This window comes from Tachypleus tridentatus, chromosome 2 (genome assembly GCF_004210375.1).
Source record: "Tachypleus tridentatus isolate NWPU-2018 chromosome 2, ASM421037v1, whole genome shotgun sequence".
Lineage (NCBI taxonomy): Eukaryota > Metazoa > Arthropoda > Merostomata > Xiphosura > Limulidae > Tachypleus > Tachypleus tridentatus.
In genome coordinates this window covers 23,765,918-23,790,814 of record NC_134826.1, presented here as the reverse complement: position 1 = coordinate 23,790,814, position 24,897 = coordinate 23,765,918, and the positions used below count along the sequence as shown (strand labels likewise).

Sequence of the window (24,897 nt, the reverse complement as noted above, 5' to 3'; positions counted from 1 at the left end):
AAATAAACAGACAAACATATAAACAGTCATTTTAAGTGATTGGACACAGGCAATGATATGTATATTATATTTGAGGGTAGTAATTTATTATATTTCATGATATGCATGCTATCTCTGAGGATAGTGGTTGGCCATATTCTAAGAGTCAAAATTTATAACTTACGAAGTTGTTTTCCTACTGGTTACTATTAACCTGTTATAGTGTCGCTTGTTTATTTGTTGTTGTGTTGTTTTTGGAGGGTTTGCTTTCTCTTTTTTTCTGATTTCTAGCAGATCATTAATATGGAATAAGAAGGTACTAAAGAGTGACTCACTTACACAGATGTCTAATTGAAATGAAAGGATATACATATAGAATAAAGGACAAGTAATTTTCCTATCTGTCTTATATCGTTCAAAAGTAGAGTACGTCGAATCGTAATAGAGCTTTAATATGTAATAATATTTATAATTGGTTCTAACAGCGACTAGAAGTTGGATATAGAAATTGATTTCACCTATAGGACGTTGTCATGGTATCACGGAATTTTTTTCTGATCTACAGTACCAGAGGTGTAAGAGGAGGAGCCAGTTGCGATGAAACTTTAGAGCTAATTTGACGACAAATCTCGCGATCCACGCAAAAACCCAAAGCACCGCCTTACGCGCGATAAAATAGGACCTGTGTCTCGTGTCTTTACTACGCGTATATTTCAAGAAGTTTAATTTCTTATTTGTCAGCGAAGACTTGAAAATCCTTAAAGAAAACGTTGTCTTGTACTCTATCGGGAGCAAAGTAGTGTTTAAAGTGGGGCTGTAATTTATAACGATGACCCTTCTCGTAACCAGTGTGTTACTTTTCTTCGTTCTCAACGGTACCGTGACAGCTAACGTAATTTTCCGTGATGCAGGTAAGTTAGATTTATAATATGTAGACTTTCAAGACTTATGGTTAATGTATAATGTACATACTTTAATCGCATTGCAGAAGGACGTATCCTGGTTGTAGGTATAGTTTGATCTTTGCGAATATTTGCTGCTTACTGCATTACAGAAGATTTTGTATAAACATATTCCAATATAAAGAGGATTTAGTTTAGCTGTAAAACATCAAAGAATGTGACTTTATAAAATGATTTTAATAGAATTATTGCACTTAAAGCTCGCGAAAATTACATGAAACAAAACAATTTATAACATATGACATGAAATTATCTAAAATTACATAAAACAAAACAATTTATAACATATGACATGTAATTATCTAAAATTACATAAAACAAAACAATTTGTAACATATAACACAAAATTACCTAAAATTACATAAAATAATTTGTAACATATAACATGTAATTACATAAAACAGGCAGAACAGTTTGCACATTCTGATTTCTTTCTCTTTTGGTCAGAATAGCCATCCTTGACCCTGTTAATGGGTAATTGTGATGCAAAGATGTCGGTTTGTCCACAATTTCTGATAACGAGCGTGACTGCAACTTCAAGATAATGAACCCAGATGCTGAAATGCAAAAATAATACTTCACAACCAAAGTGATTGTTAGAATATTCACTTATTATAATATTTAATAATTAATAATATTTCACAACCAAAGTGACTGTGAGAATATTCTCTTATTATAATATTTAATAATTAATAATACTTCACAATCAAAGTGACTGTCAGAATATTCTCTTATTATAATATTTAATAATTAATAATACTTCACAACCAAAGTGACTGTGAGAATATTCACTTATTATAATATTTAATAATTAATAATACTTCACAACCAAAGTGACTGTGAGAATATTCTCTTTTTATAATATTTAATAATTAATAATACTTCACAAACAAAGTGACTGTCAGAATATTCTATTTTTATAATATTTAATAATTAATAATAATTCACAACCAAAGTGACTGTGAGAATATTCACTTATTATATTATTTAATAATTAATAATACTTCACAACCAAAGTGATTGTGAGAATATTCTCTTATTATGATATTTAATAATTAATAATACTTCACAAACAGTGATTGTTAGAATATTCTCTTTTTATAATATTTAATAATTAATAATACTTCACAACCAAAGTGACTGTCAGAATATTCACTTATTATTTTGTCAAATTCCATTTCCACTCCTTTTTCAAAATGGCTTACAGTAGGAACAATATCTGTTAAGAGACAGTTATGTTGTCGGTTTTGTTGCTTATATTTTCAATATCATTTGATACGATACTGATGTTTACATAATCCTGTAGCCTGCAATGCACGAAAAATCAATCAGTTCTAATATATACAAGTATAGCATTCTTTTCTGTTACAATATTCACATAATTATCGAAAGTCTTCAGGCTACTGCAAAGTACTACTAGTTATAAGTATTTGTGCATGTGTGTATGATGAACATGGCATTGTAAGCTAACTACTCATGTGTATTACAAACATCAAGGTCTAATAACTTACGTTACATTACAGATTTGGTTTGGTTTGTTTTGAATTTCACGCAAAGCTACTCGAGGGATATCTGCGCTAGCCGTCCGTAATTTAGCAGTGTAAGACTAGAGGGAAGGTAACTAGTCATTACCAACTACCACCAACTCTTGGGCTACTCTTTTACCAACGAATAGTGGGATTAACTGTCGCATTATAACGCCCCCACGGCTGAAAAGGCGAGCATGTTTGGTGCGACGGGGATTCAAACCCGAGACACTCACCTGGCCATGCGAGACTCAAATCACAGGCACGATATTCCACTTTTATCTGTTGGCACGAATCGTAAGCTTGGAGCAAGGACGAGGATGTTTTGGAGCACACAAATGGTCAGGTTATCTCGTGGCATCAACCTTGAACTGTGGCTTGTTGAGGTCTTAACTCCCAACTCTCTTCTCTGCAATAATTGCAGACTCAGTTTCATTAGAACATAAGTCAGATATAATGTACCCCAGAACTGAGTAAACTGTCCCAGATGTAGTCCCAGAACTGAGTAAACTGTCCCAGGTGTAATCCCAGAACTGAATAAACTGTCCCAGGTGTAAGCTCGCCATACTGTGTCAAACGTAAAGTGGCTTCGGTAAATGATTCCAGCTCTGGCACAGTTTCTCCCGTTATTTGCCATAAATTTTAGTATTGCCCTTCCTTGAGGACTTTGTTATAGAGTCGTCATGAATTACAGTATACAATGACGCCCTCAATTTATGCAGCCCTGTTATGATATTTTGAATAAAATTGGGAGTTTTTTTCTATCCATCTCCTTTTAATGGTCTTTGAAAATCTTGGTAACAAGTGTAGAATAGTTAAAATTGACTACAAAGCGGTTAGCCACTTAAATTATGTTTACAATGTTTTTAATGTGCTGCTCATTGATTTCAGTTGCAGCAAGAACTATGTTCTTCAATGTCTAGTCACTGGTCACATTATGACACGTGATGATTACGTAGTTTTCAGTTGCTACATTGACCACAGTGATAAGTTGAACATCAAAATCAGCGATCAACATCACTTTCATTTTGTCATAATCAAGTCCCACGTATTATTGATATTGTGATGACCTCGTATTTCCCGTGCCCCAATTCCAGTACAGATGTTCTGTATTCTAGCAGTGATTTCTGATGTTCATTTGACCCACTTGTATCTAGATTAGCTGTTTCATCAAAATGCGAGAGTGAAGCCTTGAAAAGCATACATAATGAATTTCTCTTGTCATCACTCAAATCAACATATTTCCATAGGTATCGTATGGAATCTAACTCCACCACAGGTAGGCCATCTTCATATCTAGCCTATAAGCACTTATTCTATTTTGAGTTATTTTTCATTCATAACTAGCTCATCCACAGACAGGTTATCTTTAGATCTAGCTCGTCAATAATCAGTCAAACTTCAGGTCTAGCTCATCCACAGACAGGTTATCTTCAGATCTAGCTAATCCACAGACAGGTTATCTTTATATCTTGCTCATCAATAATCAGTCAAACTTCAGGTCCAGCTCATCCACAGACAGGTTATCTTTAGATCTTGCTCATCAATAATCAGTAAAACTTCAAGTCTAGTTCATCCACAGACAGGTTATCTTCAGATCTAGCTAATCCACAGACAGGTTATCTTTATATCTCGCTCATCAATAATCAGTCAAACTTCAGGTCCAGCTCATCCACAGACAGGTTATCTTTAGATCTAGCTCGTCAATAAGCAGCCTATCTTCAGGTCTAGCTCATCCACAGACAGGTTATCTTCATACTAGCTCATCCACAGACAGGTTATCTTCATATCTTGCTCATCCACAGACAGGTTATCTTCATATCTGGCTTGTCCGCAGATAGGTTATTTAAAGATCTAGTTCGTCAATAAGTAGTCTGTTATCACATCTAGTTTCTTTACAAGCGTTATATTTCTGGACGTCCAATCCATCTACAGACGTAGCTTAACTATATAAATAGCTTAATACGTTCTGATAAAGCGTTTTTGAAGCTTCACCATGTCATCACATCCATTCTCACACATTTTGACGAAGCTAAATATTTAAGGTACTTCTACAACGTAGTTTCTATTAAAAAGTGATCCGTGATAAGGCTTTCATGTCCAAAGTTACGCCTTCTTCCTGTAGCTCTCCATAATCCATCTAGTGTCTATACAAGAGCAAAGGAACTCTGCCTGTTTCAACAGTCAGATTGTACAAAAATTCATGGGCAACTGGCCAGTATGTCTTCATTTGAAATAGCGTGAATAACCATTTAACCTTCAGCTGCTTGAGGTATGTGAAAGTGAAACAGAAGGTGTGGCTAAAGACTTTATTTTGGTCAACTCATGCCTTGTTAGCATCCTAACAAGTGAAAAAAGGTCGTGTACTTTGCCTTTCGCACTAAAACAACTTCTGTATCTACCTTTTGTGTTTTCGGATTCTAATCTGTTACAGATGTCGCATTTTGCTTACGACATTTAAAATATGATCTGTTGCAGCTATCTTCAAGGTTCTGTTATAATAAGTTAAGCTATGTTCCTTTGGTTTCTAATGGAATTAAATGCAAGGGGCATTCCCAAGCTGAACACATCTTTGTAATATGAGTGAATGATCTCCCCAAAAGCGGCCAATTTTCGTTGGCATCACATACGTATGAAACTCAAAATTATGTTAAAATATAGTTATGATACATTACGTTTCACCATGACTTTATGTTGGTGTAAATGGCACATCATTAGCTTATCAAACAACTATGTTTCGACTAAGCAATTCACCTGTTACCTCTGGACAGAGGTTATATTTTCACCCTGTGTGGGTGTGTGTTTGTCAGCAAGGTTTCTCGAAAATGGTTGAACTTATTTTGACGAAAATTGTGTTTGTCAGCAAGGTTTCTCGAAAATGGTTGAACTTATTGTGACGAAAATTGGTAAACATTTGGAATATGACCCAGCTTCGAAGTGGTAAACGGTGAAGTTAACGAAAAAAAAAATCTCTACCTGTTAACACGTGGACCGATTTTTCACACTATTTTTACTTTATAACTCAGTAAAACATTATTGGATTTTCTTGAAACTTGATGGAACCATGTAGAATATTACTCCTCATTGTCCTACCAAAAGCTATCGTGTCCGTTGAGAATGACGGACACACGGACACATTTACATATTTTTTAAGAACCTCTAGTTCTTGAAGTAATCACTTTCCAGCAATATTGTGGACAAAGTAACAATATTCCTCACTGAAGGGATGGTGTTATTTATTTAAAGCACTGTTGCTGTTGTAACACAAGGTTGCCAAATAACATGGATTCTCATGTTATTCAACTTCCGCGACTTTATGAAGTGAAATCATAGTAAACAAAAACTAAGGTTAGATTTGTGATATAAAAGATAAGAGTAGCTGGTAACTCTGGTAAATAACAAGAGGAACAAGAAAAGTTTAGCCAAGAATATCATTGATATATTTGTTCCTATTCAACCTAACTTTCACAAATCTAAAGGCCACAACGCAGACAGCTGTAAATAACCTTAACATATCAGCGACATTAGCGTCTATACAAGATTTATTGTACAGTTATTATAGTGTGTATACTCTTTACAAGCTGGCATACAAATATTACAAATATACTTGCTTATGGAATGTGTATTTCTAATCTATTAAAACAATGACTGGCAGAGACTGGAAAGCCAAGCTGGGCTATGGTCATGCATTTAAAAAATATATATAATGGCAAATAATTAAGTAAGAGAAGACTGTAGGATATTAGCGTCTTGAGAAAATAATTTAATATTGAACTAATCAGTGATGTAAACATATTAGGATATCTTCAAACGATAAAGGGTTGTATTTAATATTAGTTGTACTTAGTAAATCATGATAAAGTATATGTTAATCTGAAGTTTATGTACAGAAAACGAAAGCAAACGCGCTAAACATGCTCGCCCTCCCAGCCGTGGGGGTGTATAATGTAACGATCAATCCCACTATTCGTTGGTAAAAGAGTTGCCCAAGAGTTGGCGGTGGGTGGTGATGACTAGCTGCCTTCCCTCTAGTCTTACACTGCTAAATTAGGGACGGCTAGCACAGATAGCCCTCGAGTTGCTTTGTGCGAAATTCCAAAAAAAAACCAAAAAAACAAGTCACGAACTTGGAAATATATTGGAAAGAACGTAAAATGTTAGGATGTTGAACAACTGAAATATGTGATTAGCATATCATCTTATTTTAGATTGGCTAGAAAGAAAAAATGGGGTATATTATGGTATGTGTTGAACAGGTCTATAAACCTCACTTTATTTGGTTTTAGGAAGGAAATGAAAGGAAAATAATAAAACGGCTTCGAAGTGATTTTTTATTTTCCAGTGAACGTTATTATAAACTTCCATCACGTGCGTATGATGATACAATATTAGCTATTTAACCATATTTCTTATAGCATTTAAAGTTAGAGAGTAGTATTTTATTATTTACGTTAAGCCTAACTTTGCCTTTTAGAAATAAATAATTATCTAGAACTGTTGCTACCATTTCTCATATACTGTGCAAAAGTATTAGAACAAAGTCAAACATTATATTTCAAGTTACTTTAAAAGAACATTGGAAGGTAAATCACGGGTGAAACAATGGAAGGTAAACTACAGGTGAAACAATGGAAGGTAAACTACAAGTGAAACATTGGAAGGTAAATCACGGGTGAAACAATGGAAGGTAAACCACAGGTGAAACAATGGAAGGTAAACTACAGGTGAAACATTGGAAGGTAAATCACGGGTGAAACAATGGAAGGTAAACCACAGGTGAAACAATGGAAGGTAAACTACAGGTGAAACATTGGAAGGTAAATCACGAGTGAAACAATGGAAGATAAACTACAGGTGAAACAATGGAAGGTAAACTACAGGTGAAACATTGGAAGGTAAATCACGGGTGAAACAATGGAAGGTAAACTACAGGTGAAACAATGGAAGGTAAACTACAGGTGAAACATTGGAAGGTAAATCACGGGTGAAACAATGGAAGGTAAACTACAGTTGAAACAATGGAAGGTAAACTACAGGTGAAACAATGGAAGGTAAATCACGGGTGAAACAATGGAAGATAAACAACAGATGAAACAATGGAAGGTAAACTACAGGTGAAACATTGGAAGGTAAATCACGGGTGAAACAATGGAAGGTAAACCACAGGTGAAACAATGGAAGGTAAACTACAGGTGAAACATTGGAAGATAAATCACGGGTGAAACAATGGAAAGTAAACTACAGGTGAAACAATGGAAGGTAAACTACAGGTGAAACATTGGAAGGTAAATCACGGGTGAAACAATGGAAGGTAAACCACAGGTGAAACAATGGAAGGTAAACTACAGGTGAAACATTGGAAGGTAAATCACGGGTGAAACAATGGAAGGTAAACTACAGTTGAAACAATGGAAGGTAAACTACAGGTGAAACAATGGAAGGTAAATCACGGGTGAAACAATGGAAGGTAAACCACAGGTGAAACAATGGAAGGTAAACTACAGGTGAAACATTGGAAGGTAAATCACGGGTGAAACAATGGAAGGTAAATCACGGGTGAAACAATGGAAGGTAAATCACGGGTGAAACAATGGAAGGTAAACCACAGGTGAAACAATGGAAGGTAAACAACAGATGAAACAATGGAAGGTAAATCACGAGTGAAACAATGGAAGGTAAACTACAGGTGAAACAATGGAAGGTAAACTACAGGTGAAACAATGGAAGGTAAATCACGGGTGAAACAATGGAAGGTAAACCACAGGTGAAACAATGGAAGGTAAACTACAGGTGAAACATTGGAAGGTAAATCAAGGGTGAAACAATGGAAGGTAAACTACAGGTGAAACAATGGAAGGTAAACTACAGGTGAAACAATGGAAGGTAAACCACAGGTGAAACAATGGAAGGTAAACTACAGGTGAAACATTGGAAGGTAAATCACGGGTGAAACAATGGAAGGTAAACTACAGGTGAAACAATGGAAGGTAAATCACGGGTGAAACAATGGAAGGTAAATCACGGGTGAAACAATGGAAGGTAAACCACAGGTGAAACAATGGAAGGTAAACAACAGATGAAACAATGGAAGGTAAATCACGAGTGAAACAATGGAAGGTAAACTTCAGGTGAAACAATAGAAGGCAAATCACGGGTGAAACAATGGAAGGTAAACAACAGGTGAAACAATGGAAGGTAAATCACAGGTGAAACAATGGAAGGTAAATCACAGGTAATACATCAGAATTTTGTACATCTTCATATTTAGTACGACAGAAACTCGGTAGAAGTATTTCAGTTCAGCAAACAGTTAATGTTTTTTGTGTCCCCATTTTGCTTTAATAACTACAGACAGTCTTTTAGGCATTGTGGCAACATATCTAATCAAAGTATTCTTGGGTATTTTTCTCTAGATGTCTCTAACATTGATTTGTCAAGTTTTTGATCTATCAAATCCGAGATCTGCTTAATTGGGCTGGGATTGAGACTCTTTAAAACTATTGCATCGTTTGAATGACTCCAGTGGCTTCTTTCTTAGTTACGTAATTTCTGCATAGGTTGGATGAATGTTTGGAGTCATTATCGTTTTAGTAGTAGAAATCCTTTACTAATAATACGCAAATCACTGGGTCTACCATGAAGGTTAAGTACCTGATGGTACTTGCGCTGGTCCATTATTTCATCTATTTTGCAAATTTCTCCTGTCACCTTTGCAGAAACACACCACCCAACCATCAAACTGCCTCCCCCATCCTTCAAGGTAGGTGCTATGCATTTAGGTAAGTATCTCTCACCTTTCTTCCACCGAATGTACAACCCAAGCTTTGAACCATATATTTCAAACTTTGAGTCATCCGTCCAAAACACCCTTCTCCAATCTGAAACAGTCCAGTTTTTGTACCTTTTAGTAACTTTTAGCAACATACAGGGATCATAGATTGGCCTAACGAAGTCCTGATCAAATTCTCTTGAACACCCTCGCCAACTATCTGACATCAGAGAGCTTGAAGTGGAAGATTTCTTATAATGTCGTTCGTCAACCGATCAGAAATAATCTCTCAGGTTAACAGAAGGTATCAATGCTTAGGCTATTCTCGTTACTATGTAATCTTTTTCTAAATTTAAATCTCACTACTTTAAATTGGAGGATACTCTTGAGACGAGTGACACATCTTGAATGAATATTTTCTACTAACTGTATAGTGTGACTGGACGTTACTTCTAACGGTTATCTCATCTTATGGTTATTCATGTAGCTTAAAAGCAATTTTACTATAAAATATAGCATCATTAATTGTTTTGAAATGCATGTCATATACCATACACCAAGTTCACAAGTGAACATGTGATAGGATGTTAAACAAGCACCTTAGTGTTACGGGTTATTAAGCCTTAACCAACCAGGTTATAATGTTTATACAGTGTAGTTTGTTACTTTGTTGAAACTATCTTCTCGTTGTCTTCTTTCAAGTATAACGCAAGTAACATTTGTAATGAAACGAACTTTCGTTAGATATATTTAATTGTTTTTATTCATTTTCATTTAACTAACAAATTTCTTTTATAATATTTGAGTGTGTCAGTCAAGGAATGCATAAGGTCTCTACGTCAGCTATTCTCTTTGCAAGTTCTTCCTTTGTTGAAAAAGGAATGTGTAACACACACACATATATATATATTAATAACATAATTGTTTAATTAGCCTTTTTATGAGCATAGAAGTTAAGTATTTCAGCCTGACTAGTCTTTCCTTCAACTCCAAGTTAAGTGCATAATAATTCAATATTTTATCATTACATTAGTTAGTTCTACTTGTCATATTAATTACGGATTTGGGAGCCATAATTTAGCCTCTGTGTTAGTTATTAGGTCAACGATTATAGCCTTGACATAGCCAGGTGGCTAGGGCGCCCGACTCGCAATCTGAGAGTTGCGGCTTCGAATCCCCGTCCCACCAAACATGCTCTTCATTACAGCCGTGAGGGCGTTATAATGTTACGATCAATCCCACTATTCGTTGGTAAAAATAGTAGCCCAAGCGTTTGGCGGTGGGTGATGATGACTAGCTGCCTTCTCTATAGTCTTACACTGCTAAAATTAGGGATAGATGTTTCTTGTGTAGCTTTGAGCAAAATTCAGAACAAAGCAGACAAAACTGACAAATATAATGCGTCACTGTTCAATAATTCATTAACATATATCTAAATTAGTTGAATTCGATCTCACACTGCAATGCACAATGTTTCTGATATTGTGTCCTGTCGTTCATTAAACTTGCAGCACCCATGTAGCCTCAATGACGCCACCAGCAGGTTTTCTGCGAAAGTTTATTGTAAGGACAAATGTCATCACAGCCAGGAAACAAGACACATTATTCCGTTATCGATTATTGATACTCATAACTTGATTGAATTTAATAAATAAGTTATCTGGATAAAATATTCAGGAAAGATAATAAACAGAAAAATAAATAATCTTACTTTCCCCCGATGTTTTATTTCATTTGTACAGTAACACCTTGATATGCGTGTATTCGGCAAACGAAGTTTCGGTATACAATTGTACCTTGGATGTTTTACATGGAAACCTAAAACTGAAATAGAATAATAAGGTTGTTCACTAAAATGAATATTCAATAATACATCTATTGATCTATAATAAAATATAATTAAGAAAACATTATAATAAGGTATGAATTCATGAGCGTTGCCCATTGTGATAGTCGTATAATGTATATTGGTACTCGTCTCGGCTTTCAAGTTTTAGGTGGTGGACAGAATTCTTCAAATAGGTGTCTGTGAAGTGGAAGAAGGCAAAACAGTTCACACTTCTTCCATAAATAATGTATATTTTCATCAGTGGACGTAGGAGGGCCTCAACCTGGACGACGTCATCGATGGATCATGTCCCCCCGTTCCATGGATCTTGTTACCCCTTCCCATAAGTAATTCTAAATCATTTTATTAAAAGTTTTAATACCCATACCAGCTATCTTGAGATACATTTTAACTGTAAATGGGTTTCCGTTTCTCGTTAGGCCCGGCATGGCCAAGCGTATTAAGGAGTGCGACTCGTTATCTGAGGGTTCGCATCCCCGTCGTGCCAAATATGTTCGCCCTTTCAGCCGTAGGGGTGTTATAAAGTGACAGTCAATCACACTATTCGTTGGTCAAAGAGTAGCCCAAGAGTTGACGGTGAGTGGTGATGACTAGCTGCCTTCCCTCTAGTCTTACACTACTAAATTAGGAACGGCTAGCACAGATAGCTCTTGAGTAGCTTTGTGCGAAATTCATAAAACAAACAAAGAAACCGTTTTTTGTTATTATGAATAACTCCAAATCACTTCTCCTCCTTAAAGCCATGAACGTGTCTGTGGTGACAGTACACTGTGTGTCTTTTACTTACACCAGTCTTTAATTTTGTCATCAATCAGTATATAATAATGTATAATAACATTTTCAAATAAACTGTCTTTGTTTATAATATGAAGGGTAACTTATGAAGTGCTTATACCACGAAATGGTAAGTTACGGAGGTAAAAATGTTATAAATTATTAAATATAGGAACGAATCTCCGAGAATGTCTACCTCGAGCTATTACATTATTTACTTATAAACATTGACTGTTGTAGCACAGTCATATTGTATCAGGTCATTCCTTAAGTAATGTCCGATTTTAGGTTCATCAAAATAGAAATGATTTTAAACGCTTTTAATGTTATTTAATCAATATTGTATGTTTCATTAGTATTAATTACTTCCTGTCAATGATTCACAACTTTCTGAATGGCACTTCTATAAAATTATTGGAGTTTTGAGTAAAAGAATGTAGAGAGGGTAGTTTTGACATCTTCATGTGTTCCAGGTTCTTTTCCATCAAGATAGTTCTGTAAACTTCACAATAGATCATAATCAGATGGAACAAAGTCTGGAGAATAAGGAGGACGTGGAAGTTTTCCCAGTCTAGCTCTCAATCTTTACAGATGTGATCCTTGCTGTATGGTGCTATGCATTATCCTGGTGTAACACAACACCTTTACGATTGATCAAAGCAGGCCTCTTTTCTTTCAGTGCAACATTCAAGAATTTTAACTGCTGACAATATAAGTCTGATGTAATCGTTACATTGAGTGACAGCAACTAAAAATGGGTCCAACTAACAATATCCCACCAAACGCTTAATAAGACTTTCCTAGGATGGAGATCCATTTTGGGCTGTGCTTTATCCTGTTTGCGTGCATTGTCTGCGGCGCTTAATATTGTTATAACATATCTAGTTTTTATCTCCAATCACTAACCTGTCCAAAACTGGTGGGGTACCTTCACGAGAGTGCAGAGAAGTGCAAATGTCTACTCTTGCTCTAAGATTGGCTTCTGTCAAATCATAGAGGACCTATTTTTCGAGTTTTGACACCTTTCGAAGCTGTTGCAGATGATGGTGAACTGTTGAATGGGTTGAAATAAGCCCATGTGCTAGTTCTTCAACTGTTACAGCACAATCTTCATGAAGTGCAGCCAGCAACAAGTCATCATTAAACACAACAGGACAACCTGAACGTGGCACATCACTTAAACTGTAGTCACCTGATCTGGACTTCTGAAACTACTTTGGACATTTTCTTTCATTAATACACTCCACACTCTAAACACCTTGAATGTTTCGTGTAGTTTCTGCTGCACTATTGCCGTTTTTACTCATAAATCATTATATGTCTAATGTGCTCCTCAGACACATCCATCTTCATAAGGGTGTATCTAAAGAAGTGGAGTTGGGTTAGTTTATTTTATTTGTCTGAACATTTTTATACACGTCCTACAAAGACAGAAATGATTATGCACTTTCTATGTTAAATTTTCGGACATTACTTATGGGATGACCTGATATTTTTGTAGCCTTAAATTATTTTCGATTACTGTAATTTGACATTTATAACCCGTGAAGCTGAAAGACTTTCCAAAAGGCGTAAACTGAAACGTTTACTGAAAAATATATATTATAATTATCTGATATTGTTTTTTCCTCTTATTTGGAATCAGGTTTTCATCCAATCAACATTGAACACTTATTATATGGATCATTTTTGAGTTATTGATTCTTGGTTGTTATTCTTTATATTTCTTGCGTTTTCTTTTCAAACACGTTAAACGAAGAACGTTTTTATTGACAGTGAAGCGGTAAGATTTTAAGAGTATACTTTTCGTTTCAGAATCTTACCCAGCGTTCCTATCTGGTGACATAGCGAATAGAGTGTCCCCTGTTGAAAACAAACTGTTGTGTTTAATCATGAGCGCCATCCCGTACATCTGTCAAAAAGAAGGTATGTTTTTAATATCTACCTACCTACTGATTCATGATCAGTTTTGTATTACCTTTTAACTCGGATCGGTTAACAATGTAAAATAACTGTTGTTTGTGATCGTGATTCTCTGGCGTTTCATTCTTTTACAACAGAGCCATTTACGTATCGGTAGAAAAAAAATAAAGAAAAACACACAAAAGAATAAATTTATAAAGCCAACGAAAGAAAAACACTGAAAACTAATTCACTCCCCATCAAGGGCGTCCGAAGAGGGTGCAAGAGGAACTTGTCCCTCTGTAAAATGAAAAACATATTTTTTTTGTTATTCATTAAGTATATACATAATGTTGATTTAGAATTCCCCCCCCACAAAGAAATTCCTGTGAACGTCCATACTACTCACGCGCAAAACAAAAATGTCACAGAAAACAATGTTGTGTCCGAGAACACGGAGCAGTACAAACATGCCAAATCAGAAATGTAGTCAATCAAATCACTTGAAGTATACGTACATATACACAGGAGAAACCGAAAGATTTTACACATGCATTTCAGAATTTATTAATATGTTATATAAACATGAACAACACAGAATCATTCCTGTAGAACATTTCCTACATAAACATAGAATCTCAAAAATAGGTAACCAAAACCTATTTACAGTTGCTAGCTAACAACAAACTAAAGATTTTAAAGAGAGAAATTAACCAACGAAGAAAATCCGAAAACGAACTAAGACAACGAAGGGTACATGAAACTAAACATCCATTGGAACACATCACATCCAGCAGCACCCTTAATAGTATAACCTGTTGGTTAACACTTACGTACAATAGAATATAACACAGCCTTAAAACTACTTTTCCCTACTAGTATTCTACAGACTGGACTATGTATTTGTAGCGTCAAGTATTCTACAGACTGGACTATGTATTTGTAGCGTCAATAACAAAGTATATAACTTGAGTTTTTATTTTTAACACGGTTAGAAAAGTTTGTATCCTTTCAACTCAAAAGATCGGTTCTCAACCGTTTCAGTTATTGCTTATTTTGTGGCCAAACATATTAATCACGTTTTTATTTTTATATTTCACATAAGTAATACATACTGAAAGGTAGAGTAGTAATATAGTAAATATTGTAATTATATTACAATATTAGAACATTTGTGTGACAACAATATTGTTAAAAACATGTCACAAAAGTTTCGAATCGCAGTGCACCAATGGTAGTTTGATAAACTAACGTGTACTTTCACAACAAACGGCTCTTGTAGTACCAATCGTGATAAACAGCTCTTGTAGTACCAACCCAGATAAACAGCTCTTGTAGTACCAATCCAGATAAAGTCTCAATGGTGAAAGGTGTGGTTGTAATAAAAAGATGTTTCTTCTTTCTATCTTTACGCGGCCTGGTATGGCCAGTTGGTTAAGGCAGTCGCCTCGTAATTCCATCGTTGCGGGAACATTCTAGCCCTTTCAGCCGTGGGGGCGTTATAATGGTACGAGCAATCTCACTATTCGTTGACAAAAGTGTTGCTAAATGAGGTACGGCTAGCGCAGCCCTCGAATAACTTTGCGCGAAATTCAAACAATCAATCTTTGTGACAAAACCTGAACAGCTTCGTCATTATTAAAACAAAATCCACAAACGATGTGAACATCTTTATTTCCAATGTTGTCCACTGCATCATCTACCGGCCCGGCACGGCCAAGCGTGTTAAGGTGTGTGACTCGTAATCTGAGGGTCGCAGGTTCGAATCCCTGTCGCACCAAACATGCTCGCTCTTTCAACCGTGTGAGCGGTCAATATAATGTGACGGTCAATCCTACTATTCGTTGGTAAAAGAGTTGCCCAAGAGTTGGCGGTGGGTGGTGATGACTAGTTCCCTTCCCTCTAGTCTTACACTGCTAAATTAGGGACGGCTAGTGCAGATAGTCCTCGAGTAGCTTTGCGCGAAAATTAGGGGGAGTTCTGGAAGCTGGAAATTGTGGATTCAACCATTGCATCCACTTTGACGAAACTGAACGCCGGTTTGACCCAGAGACGAACTGAGAAATGTTGCGTGTATGTAAATAGCGGTGCTGAACTGGTTGGGTGAAAATTTTGAAAGTGAATAGGCCTAGAAACAAAACCGGAAGGTTTTGATTCACAGAACCAATTTAGGCGCCTCCCCAGCTGTCTCAAGGTGAATGTCAAGTTTAGTTCCTGTTCTTTGGTTAAACTATACACAAACCTGTTTACAACCCAGCTCAGTCTCTTCCTGATCTCGCCTTTGTGGAGAAACTATTCTCATTACCAAATTAAATTTTTGTGGAATGAAAAGTTCTCTTTGTTTTGTAATACACTTTTATATTTCCAACGGGATGGTTGGTCTTTGGAACGGGATGCCGTTGGATGCTGTTGAGGATGTAAATTTAAGTGAGTTTAAGTAAACCTTCATAATTATATGAATATGGAATGGCTTCGAGTTTTGTTTTAAAATTTTTAATTTAGTTTAGAGGATGGGACAGTCTAGATGGGCAGAGAGGTCCTCAGCTGTCCCTGAATATTATGGTATTAGACACTAATCATTGGTCACTCTCGGCCTCTTTATATATCAGCCACTGGTATTGCAGCACTTGTAAAATAGTCGTTATTTTACACGGCCCGGCATAGCCAAGTGATTAAGACATTGGACTCGTAATCTGAGGGTTGCGGGTTCGAATCCCCATCACACCAAACATGCGCGCCCTTTCAGCCGTGGGGGCGTTATAACGTTACGGTCAATCCTACTATTCGTTGGTAAAAGAGTAGCTCAAGAGTTGGCGGTGAGTGGTGATGATTAGCGAGCTGCCGTTCCTCTAGTCTTACATCGCTAAATCAAGAACGATGGTTAGCGCAAATAGCTCTCGTGAAGCTTTGCGCGAAATTCAAAAAATAAAAACAGATCGTTAGTTTATAAGATTAGTTTAATTTTTTTTCAACAACTAACTTATTCACTTTTTGTGTAATTATAAGAGATAGGATAGTTGATTTCCTGTGCGACTTATTTAATGTATTTCAACTATTATCCTTGTTAACATAAAGAGTTAAAACTATTTTAATGTTCAAACATACTAAATCCATACTCAGAACTCATGTGTTCAATATTTTGTAAGGTTTATAAGTTATGGAAAGAGAGACTGTTTATTCTTCTAGAGGAAACCTTTAACGAAGAATTTGCAAAAGATGTGTACAGAACTGGCGGACTACAGAACATCGTGGAAGAATCCATGGGCAGGAAAACTTTTACTTCTTGTCGAGGGCTCGCTTGCAAGCTGTAAGAACTGAACTGTTGTTTTTCTTCGTTATTTCAATAGATTTACCTTGTTTGAAAGATAATTTAGAGTTTAAAAAGAAAACTCTCAAAAACAAGTTCGAAATCTAACAAACAAACTCAGTATTCCAAAACGACTCTTTTCTTTCTTTCTTTACTTTACCTATCTAGGATGTAGGTTTTCCTCATGGTGAATACAATGTTCACAGCAACTGTATGTTTGAAGTTCGAAACCTGCCTCTAGGAAATGTCCCAGCATAGTCAGATGATAAGAGCGCTCGAGTCGTAATCTGATGGCTGTAGGTTCAAATCCCCATCACACAAAACATGCTCGCCCTTTCAGCCGTGGGGACATTATAATGTGACGTTCAATCCCACTATTCTTTGGTAAAGCAATAGCTCAAAAGTTGGCGGTGGGTGGTGATGACTAGCTGCCTTCCCTCTAGTCTTACGCTGCTAAATTAGGAACGGCTAGCGCAAACAGCTCTCGTGTATCTTTGTGCGAAATTCAAAGTACAAACAAACAAATCCTCCAGGAAATACTTGACTCGTTTTCAAGTAATAACACTACAGAAAAACTGACCAGTGATCTTTGGATTAACTCTAACTCTCATGATAGATTACAGTACGTGATGCTCTGATATCGAACCAATTAATCATTTTCATGCAGTTTTACTTACGTAGTGTAAACATAAGTAGCTTTCCATTATTTCCAATGAATATTAAGTCCATTTAAATGCTTTTCCAAGCCTGTGATGGCGTTAGTTTTCATTATTGGTCGTCCAATGTTAATGTTTAAGGTTAAACTATTAAGCACTTATTGATCACTAAATTATAAGTTAAACTCAAGCCTCTACTACGAAAAATTATATTCACATGATCCTTCACTTTTACTTTTTTCGAATTTGTGTTTATTAATATCGAATCATTTTATATCTTAATAAAGTCTTAAGGTGTTTCGAGGTTTAGTAGAAGTGAACACGGATGTCATATAAGTAATGAATGTTTCTCCTGCGAATGACATAGGTAAAAGGAAAGGGTGTAGTCACACAACACCCATAACTTACAGTGCTTATTACAGTAACTTGGATAGCAAGGCACTGCGGTGATCTAGTACAACCTTAATGCAAATCGTATGCCATTAGAGCCACGAAACTCATGCCTGAATTTTTTACTGTCCAACTGTTACGAAAACTGGAAGCATGAGGCTTTTTAAATGGCAGTAAAAGAAAACAAATTGGATTAATATGTTTCACCAGAAAAGCAACAACAATTACAGTTTTGGTCGATGCAAGAGAAAAAAACACGAGTTTGATTAAGGATTTTTGAGGGATCTGTTGTAAGATTAGTATAAAAGGAAATCACTAACATAATTCTGTTGTAAGATTAGTATAAAAGGAAATCACTAACATAATTCTGTTGTAGGGTTAATGTAAAAGGAAGTCACTAACATAATTCTGTTGTAGGGTTAGTGTAAAAGGAAGTCACTAACATAATTCTGTTGTAGAGTTAGTGTAAAAGGAAGTCACTAACATAATTCTGTTGTAGGGTTAGTGTAAAAGGAAGTCACTAACATAATTCTGTTGTAGATTTAATGTAAAAGGAAGTCACTAACATTATTCTGTTGTAGGGTTAGTGTAAAAGGAAGCCACTAACATAATTCTGTTGTAGGGTTAGTGTAAAAGGAAGTCACTAACATTATTCTGTCGTAGAGTTAGTGTAAAAGGAAGTCACTAACATAATTCTGTTGTAGGGTTAGTGTAAAAGGAAGCCACTAACATAATTCTGTTGTAGGGTTAATGTAAAAGGAAGCCACTAACATAATTCTGTTGTAGGGTTAATGTAAAAGGAAGTCACTAACATTATTCTGTTGAAGGGTTAATGTAAAAGGAAGTCACTGACATAATTCTGTTGCAAAGTTAGTGTAAAAGGACGTCACTAACATAATTCTGTTGTAGGGTTAATGTAAAAGGAAGTCACTAACATAATTCTGTTGTAGGGTCAATGTAAAAGGAAGTCACTGACATAAATCTGTTGTAGGGTTAATGTAAAGATAAGTCACTAGCGTAACCTAGTTTTTCAGTTTGAAGATTTAGGTTTATAACTTAACGACATCTTCAATAAAGTTCGATAACCCACTCAAAGCTGAAAATTATTAAATTAAATCTATAAAACTCAAGTATATCCACAATACTTTAATCAATGCCCAAATTATATATCACAAAATGTTCATAAAAGACACCTAGGTGCAGTACAAGAGTATGGGAATAAAAAAAACTGATGACTATATAGTAATCGCTGGATTCACACTAATTTACGAAATAAGGAAACATTGAAAGCTTATTGTATAAAAGCCGTTCTTGATTTAAGTGTAAGGCTATAGTCGTCTTCGTAATGAGGTGTGATGGTCGATTTTTGTTTGTCATACACAAACATTAACCCTCTCAGTGTAGAGTAAACTATTAGGTTACTTTAACACTCCTGTTACGTGTAAAAATAAACGAAAATTTAACTTGGTATTTAAATGTTTACTATATGTTAATTCATTATTTAATTATTTTTCAAATAACCAGATTAGTCGCTTGCTTGTGAAGAATATATTATATACTTTCCGTAGCTATATTTCATGTTACTGTTTCTGTGGTTTGTACAAGTAAATGTTTCGCGATAGACGTTTGGTTTATTTTGAATTTTGCACAAAACTACACGAGGACTATCTGCGCTAGCTGTCCCTAATTTAGTAGGGTAAGACCAAATGGAAGGCAGATAGTCATCACCACTCACGGTAAAACGTTGGGCTACTCTTTTATGAACGAATAGTGGGATTGACAGTCACATTATAACGCCCCCACGGCTAAAAGGACGAATATGTTTTTGTCACGGGGATTCGAACCTGCGACCCTCGGATTACCAGTCGAGTGTCTTAACCACCTGGCCATGCCGGGGCCACCGATAGACGTAATCATACTTACCCCTACAGAATAAAATACCTTGTCTTTGGTCACTTAACTCAGACAACCTTTATTGTTTAAATACACTAATCACTTTTACAGAGGTCAAATTAGTGTTGAAACACAATGAACAAACTAGTTAAATAAAAAAAGAATAATTTATTCAACAACAAGTGATTTAACAAATCCCTTGACAAACCCAGTTTATCTGCACAATCCGAAAAAATAAACAACTGGATTTTGACAAACATCTACATATTGTTTTAACACAAGCACAGTATATTCCACACCACTTGCCATATACTGTCTACTCAATGTTAGCTCTCAATGACAGCAAACCAACATGTACAATCTAGATAATGTTATGTATTTCAAATATCTACAACCAAAGACAACCTCGTGAAGTTTACTCACCACTATATATACACACACACACGATTACTCAAGTGATTCATTGTACTTTCATTGAACGATTTATATATAGTAATACAGTAGCACGTCGTTATGATGCGAGCCTTCTGCGCCACAAGCGAAATATTTAACATCTATTTATCTGACCTACATAGAAATATTAATCAGTACCTATATATATGTACGAGACACAAAAATCTGTTTGCCTGTCTGTTTGTCCGTTATCCAACTACTTCTACGTTGCTGGGCCAACCTTAACCAAACTTTATGGGATGATATTTTGAAATAAAGGGCATTTTAATGGCAGCTCATATCCTCTTAAACCACCATGATTGCTGTTATTGAATATTTATTATATTTGACTTAAGTTAGTGCTAACTACTTTCATAGCCCATAGTGGGTTAGCAGTATGTGGACTTACAACGCCATAAACCGGGTTTCGATACCTGTATTGGGCTAAGTACGTATATTCCAGTATGTAGCCTTATGCTTAATTACACAAAAACTAACAAAACTACATTCATAGACGGCGCCACGTCCTTACACAAAAAATATTAAATTTTCACTAACACAACATACACAAAGTGTCGGGAAAGGGTACACAAACATCTTATGTATATCTCAAAGAGTGTGCTAGCACTCTTTCTAGAGGAATATAAGAGAACAACTGGCCACCACTATTACAATAGTTTATAAATTTAGCTAATATGAAGAGTCGTTTCTTGAGTTATACCCACTTTATAGTTTGACCTGTGAAGATTAAACTTCAGTCACTTATGTGACTTATGACCATCAATTAATTAATCACGTAAAACACTATGGAAGGACATTAAGAGGTACGTGTTGAAAGCGGGTAACTTAAAGCACCCCTACGCCACCACTTTTGTCACTACCTCTTCCTACAAAGTCATCCTGACCATCGCATAGTGTATTCATGTTTTGAATATATACACAGTGAGTGTTTAAAACTTTTACAAAACCTTAGATGCGGTAATAATGAAAACTGTAATAATATGTTATGTTTTAAATAAATGTGTGAAAGTTAGGACTTTTGTGTTATTTATCGTAGCACTCACATATCCTAAAGAAACGGCGGGTATCTCAGTTTCTATTAAAATATTTCCAAAGAGAAACATTCATACATCAGGATAATTTAACAGTCTTTAGCCATATTGGACAATGGAACCTTTAAAAGCTTTAAGAACGACAATAGGTCTTTAACTACACACCAAGCTGATCAGAACCAATATGTTTTTGGCGAATTTAAAACTGTAACTACAGAAGATAGCAATAGGTGGTGGACCTAAGCATATTTACCATTACCATTAATTAAATAATAAACAAAAGTTTGAAGTTGATGAAAGCTAGCAAAGCAAACAAATCAAAAGCTTTCAAGTCAGTAACTGTTCGAGAAAGATGACCAAAGAAATCACAAAATTCCATTTGATGACATTCTCAGTATGTCCTCTGATGTGATTTTGCACCTTTTTTTCTACTTTAAAGGTGGTCTTAGATGCCTAGCATACAATAGAAAGCACGTGGAAAATTTGTAAAGATGTTTAGTTCAACGATAACCTCGCTGACCTTTGCCGAAAACCAAAACAGTTCGTCACAATAAAATTTGCAGTTTTAGGCAATAATGCGTAAATATGACCATCAGATTTCGTACCACTGATGACGCCTTACGTAGTTCCAAGGGCAGCACGGGACTTGGAATATCCATACTTTCTTATTACTTTAAACCATCCATACTTTCTTATTACTTTAAAACCATCCATACTTACTTATTACTTTAAAACCATCCATACTTACTTATTACTTTAAAACCATCCATACTTACGTATTACTTTAAAACCATCCATACTTACTTATTACTTTAAAACCATCCATACTTACTTATTACTTTAAAACCATCCATACTTACTTATTACTTTAAAACCATCCATACTTACTTATTACTTAAAAATCCATACTTACGTATTACTTTAAAACCATCCATACTTACTTATTACTTTAAAACCATCCATACTTACTTATTAAAAACCATCCATACTTTATTACTTTAAAACCATCCATACTTACTTATTACTTTAAAACCATCCATACTTACTTATTACTTTAAAACCATCCATACTTACTTATTACTTTAAAACCATCCATACTTACGTATTACTTTAAAACCATCCATACTTACTTATTACTTTAAAACCATCCATACTTACTTATTACTTTAAAACCATCCATACTTACTTATTACTTTAAAACCATCCATACTTACTTAGCACGTATCCCAATATTTTCACATCCTCGCTGAGTCAATCAGAAGTTGTCTACCTGATAAGAGACTGGAAGTAATTTCGCATAGTGGGTCAGCTATGTCAAAGTTCAGGTCATGCAGTGTTGTGTTATAATCGGGACTTCTTTTTCTTGCACTCATTTTCTGGACTTCTACTCGAAACATATTATCTAATTATTAATAAAAACTGTTTTGAAGCCTAATTTATTTTAGTTGCTAACGTAGACTGTACCTTATTTTATTGAGAGTCATTTGTGGTTTAAAAAAAAACAACATCAAGTTATTTTCTTTGCTTATTGACTTGAATGACATTTATACACACATTAGGTTAAACGCCTAAGCCAGAGACACATATATAGTTCGGGCATATTTGTTCCTAAATTTGAATTAAATGTAGCAGAAGGAAGACAATTAATTGATAGTACCCACCATCTGCATATCCATATAATTAAGTTTCATTGCATGTTACCCACAGACGGCAGCCCGGCAGTGCCAGGTGGTTAAGGCGTGCGGCTCGTAACTTGAGGGTCGCGGGTTCGCATCCCCGTCGCGCCAAACATGCTCGCTCTTTCAGCCGTGGGGGCGTTATAATGTGACGGTCAATCCCACTATTCGTTGGCAAAGGAGTAGCCCAAGAGTTGGCGGTGGGTGGTGATGACTAGCTGCCTTCCCTCTAGTCTTACACTGCTAAATTAGGAACGGCTAGCACGTATAGCCCTCGAGTAGCTTTGTGCTAAATTCTAAAAAATAAACAAACAAACATACTCACAGAAGCGTAATTGATAACATATCTCGAACCCAAGACTCTTAGATTCTAATTCCAATACACCAAAAGGCCACACTTAGGGCCAATATCAAACAAGATCAAAATGAAGTGTATCATGACAATCCTGTTAAGTAACACTAATTATTTAACAATTAAATAATCACACTTATGATGTAGTTACGTATACATTAAGACAAGGCTAGAGAGATACTTCGTTATTTACAAATTGTAGTAACGTTGTCGTAAAAATGCTATTTTTACATTTTTTTTTTCCAATTCCGCAAGCGTTCGTTCAGGGTCTAGTTTTCTTGTTTATAAATGTTGAATAAGGTTAGCAACGTGGTTTCAGATGTGAATGTCATAAATGTACCCTTAATGTTCAATGTTTCTCTTTTCAGTCAACTCCAAGAAGAAAATCCAACAATTATGAAACAGTCAGTAGACTTTGGTAAAAGACAGTTTCGTCCGAAAGAAGCCGCTGCATTTTACAGTGGGTGGTAAACCTGTTGCCATATAAGACTTCTATGAAATTAACCAAAGTACATACATTTGAAATACATGTTTGTGTAATTTGTCAATTAAAACAGGTAACTTCATATAAATATACATATATTAAATACACGGATATCCCTTACTGACACTACGTATAAAAACTCAAAACACTCCACGTCTTTAACTATTTAATGAAATGAATGTTAAAATGTTAGAATAAACACTCCAGGTCTTTAACTATTTAATGAAGTGAATGTTAAAATGTTATAATAAACACTCCAGGTCTTTAACTATTTAATGAAATGAATGTTAAAAATGTTAGAATAAAACATTTCCAAAATCCTCATGAAATGTGAGCTTCCCTGTTCTTCTAATGATGTTTCCTATCTATTTAAAACTAAACTGTTATTCTAAATAATATTAGTTAAAATTGACGTTTTTTGGTATCGTTTCGTTGTCCACACGCTATTTTTTCTCTCCAGAGGTCAAATGACTTAGGTCATCACTTTCTTTTTAACTTATTGGCCTTGAGTAAAAGTTCAGTTATTTAGCCGTTTCATTATTGAATGAATACCTCTTAGCATAAACTAAAGATTTAACAACTAGTTGAAAGGTCGCATAAAAAATTCCATTGTAGAGAAGAGATTTGCTATTTTACAATAGAACCAATGTAGCTACTCTTTCCAACACAAACTGTACTACATTGAGATTATAAAATAAAATAAAATGTTCTGACCATGGATTTGAATCTCTAAAACACGATATCTTTTGTAATTAATGACATTTAAAAAAATAAAGGGATACGAATCTGCTATGGGCACCAGAACTATGCCGGACACAATTGCGGCTCTTTGAACAGATGAGAATGCAGAAACTAAAAAGCCAGTGACAGACATGATCTACCTGTGACAGACAA

General features: G+C 35.4%; 1 protein-coding gene across 1 annotated transcript; it reads left to right on the top strand.

Annotated features, from left to right (window-relative positions):
• The first annotated feature begins 571 nt into the window (after nt 1–571).
• LOC143235325 (uncharacterized) lies at nt 572–24,675 on the top strand. The gene is made up of 4 exons (XM_076473365.1): nt 572–890; nt 13,675–13,785; nt 16,948–17,068; nt 23,888–24,675. The coding sequence occupies exons 1-4, from the start codon at nt 809–811 to the stop codon at nt 23,988–23,990; spliced, it is 417 nt and encodes a 138-aa protein (XP_076329480.1). The 5' UTR covers nt 572–808; the 3' UTR covers nt 23,991–24,675.
• The last annotated feature ends 222 nt before the right edge of the window (nt 24,676–24,897 follow it).